Source organism: Malurus melanocephalus, unplaced genomic scaffold (genome assembly GCF_030028575.1).
Source record: "Malurus melanocephalus ecotype Western Australia unplaced genomic scaffold, MMel_1.1 scaffold_325, whole genome shotgun sequence".
Taxonomy (NCBI): Eukaryota; Metazoa; Chordata; class Aves; order Passeriformes; family Maluridae; genus Malurus; species Malurus melanocephalus.
Genome location: NW_026623557.1, coordinates 867606 through 868762, shown reverse-complemented (window position 1 = coordinate 868762; position 1157 = coordinate 867606). Strand labels below are relative to the sequence as shown.

At 67.2% G+C, this 1157-nt stretch overlaps 1 protein-coding gene across 1 annotated transcript in view; it reads right to left on the bottom strand.

Moving 5' to 3' along the window:
- Positions 1-39: 39 nt before the first annotated feature.
- The window catches only part of SH2B3 (SH2B adaptor protein 3), a gene marked incomplete at its 3' end in the record, with an annotated part of 21174 nt that continues 20056 nt past the window's right edge, over positions 40-1157 (bottom strand). Inside the window, exons 5-8 of the mRNA XM_057377798.1 lie at positions 1014-1105; positions 834-922; positions 474-688; positions 40-211 (exon numbers count right to left, since the gene is read on the bottom strand). Coding sequence (XP_057233781.1) covers positions 40-211; positions 474-688; positions 834-922; positions 1014-1105 — 568 coding nt within the window. The remainder of the gene's footprint in view (positions 212-473; positions 689-833; positions 923-1013; positions 1106-1157) is intronic.

Below are 1157 nucleotides of genomic sequence, written 5' to 3'. Positions count from 1 at the left end.
ATCCCCGCATCCCACAGGAACATCCCCATCCCCGCACACCTTGCGCCTGGGGCAGCACGACGACGTAGCTGGAGAGCCGCACATCGCAGGCGGTGCCGCACTCCAGCGGGATGGGGTTGCGGTGGAAGTGGTGCAGCATCTCCACGATGGATGAGAAGCGCAGGTGCTGAACKCGGCACTGCCCGCGCTCCGTCAGCGCCAGCCGCAGGTGCTGCAGGACGAGTGAGGAGCTGTCACCCTCCCTTCTGGAGGAGACGGGGCGGGGGACGCTTTGGGGATATTTGGGGTGGGTTCCACGGGGATTTTGTCCCCCCGTGAGGGGCAGGGCACCATCCCGCTGCAAGCATCAAGGCAGAGACACGGAGAGCCGGGGACACAGTGGGATGGGGACTGTCCTGCAGCAACGGGGGCTGTCCCAGCGGCTCCTGCGAGCTCCCCCTCCCCAGCCCAGCCCCTCCCCGACCCCACCATACCTTTGCTCTGCCCTGGAAGTTGAAGGTGAGCACGTACTCGCCGCGCCGCGTCTCGCTCTGGCGCACCAGGAACACGCCGTGGCCCTCCAGCCCCCCCAGCTGCACCAGCTGAGCCGCCTTCACTCGGGAGATGGGCCCGTGGAACCAGGGGCACGACGAGAGGAACTGCTCCATCTTCGGCCCCGCCGCCTCCCCCGGGCCCCCCGGCATCGCCCCTGTTGGGCASAGGGATCAGCCAAAGCGGGGACCCCTGCCCATCGCCCCCTCCCCTCTGCTCTGCCCCATTTGGGGAGRCCAATCAGCCCAGCCACGGTGACCCTTGGGGAGGGATTTCTGTCCCCAGAGTGTCCCCRCGCTCACCTTGGCTGAGCGGGTCGGTGCTGGCGGTGGGGCTGACGGTCACAGGGTCGGGGTGATGGCGCAGGAGCTCAGGGTCACCCGTGTCAGACCTGCTGGGGAGGGGACAAACCGGGCTGAGTGCCATGGTGGGGGACAYGGAGCCRCTGTCCCCATGCTCAGGGATGTCTGGCGGGCTCTTACCCCCTGTGCAAACACTCCTGGATCTCCGCCGTCCAGCAGCTGAGCTGCTGCTCATCCCCCGCCTCAAACAAAATATCGGTGGCGTTGGTGACCTGGGGGACATCGGGGAGACTTCAGAGAGAGAGACATGAGCATCCCCCTCCC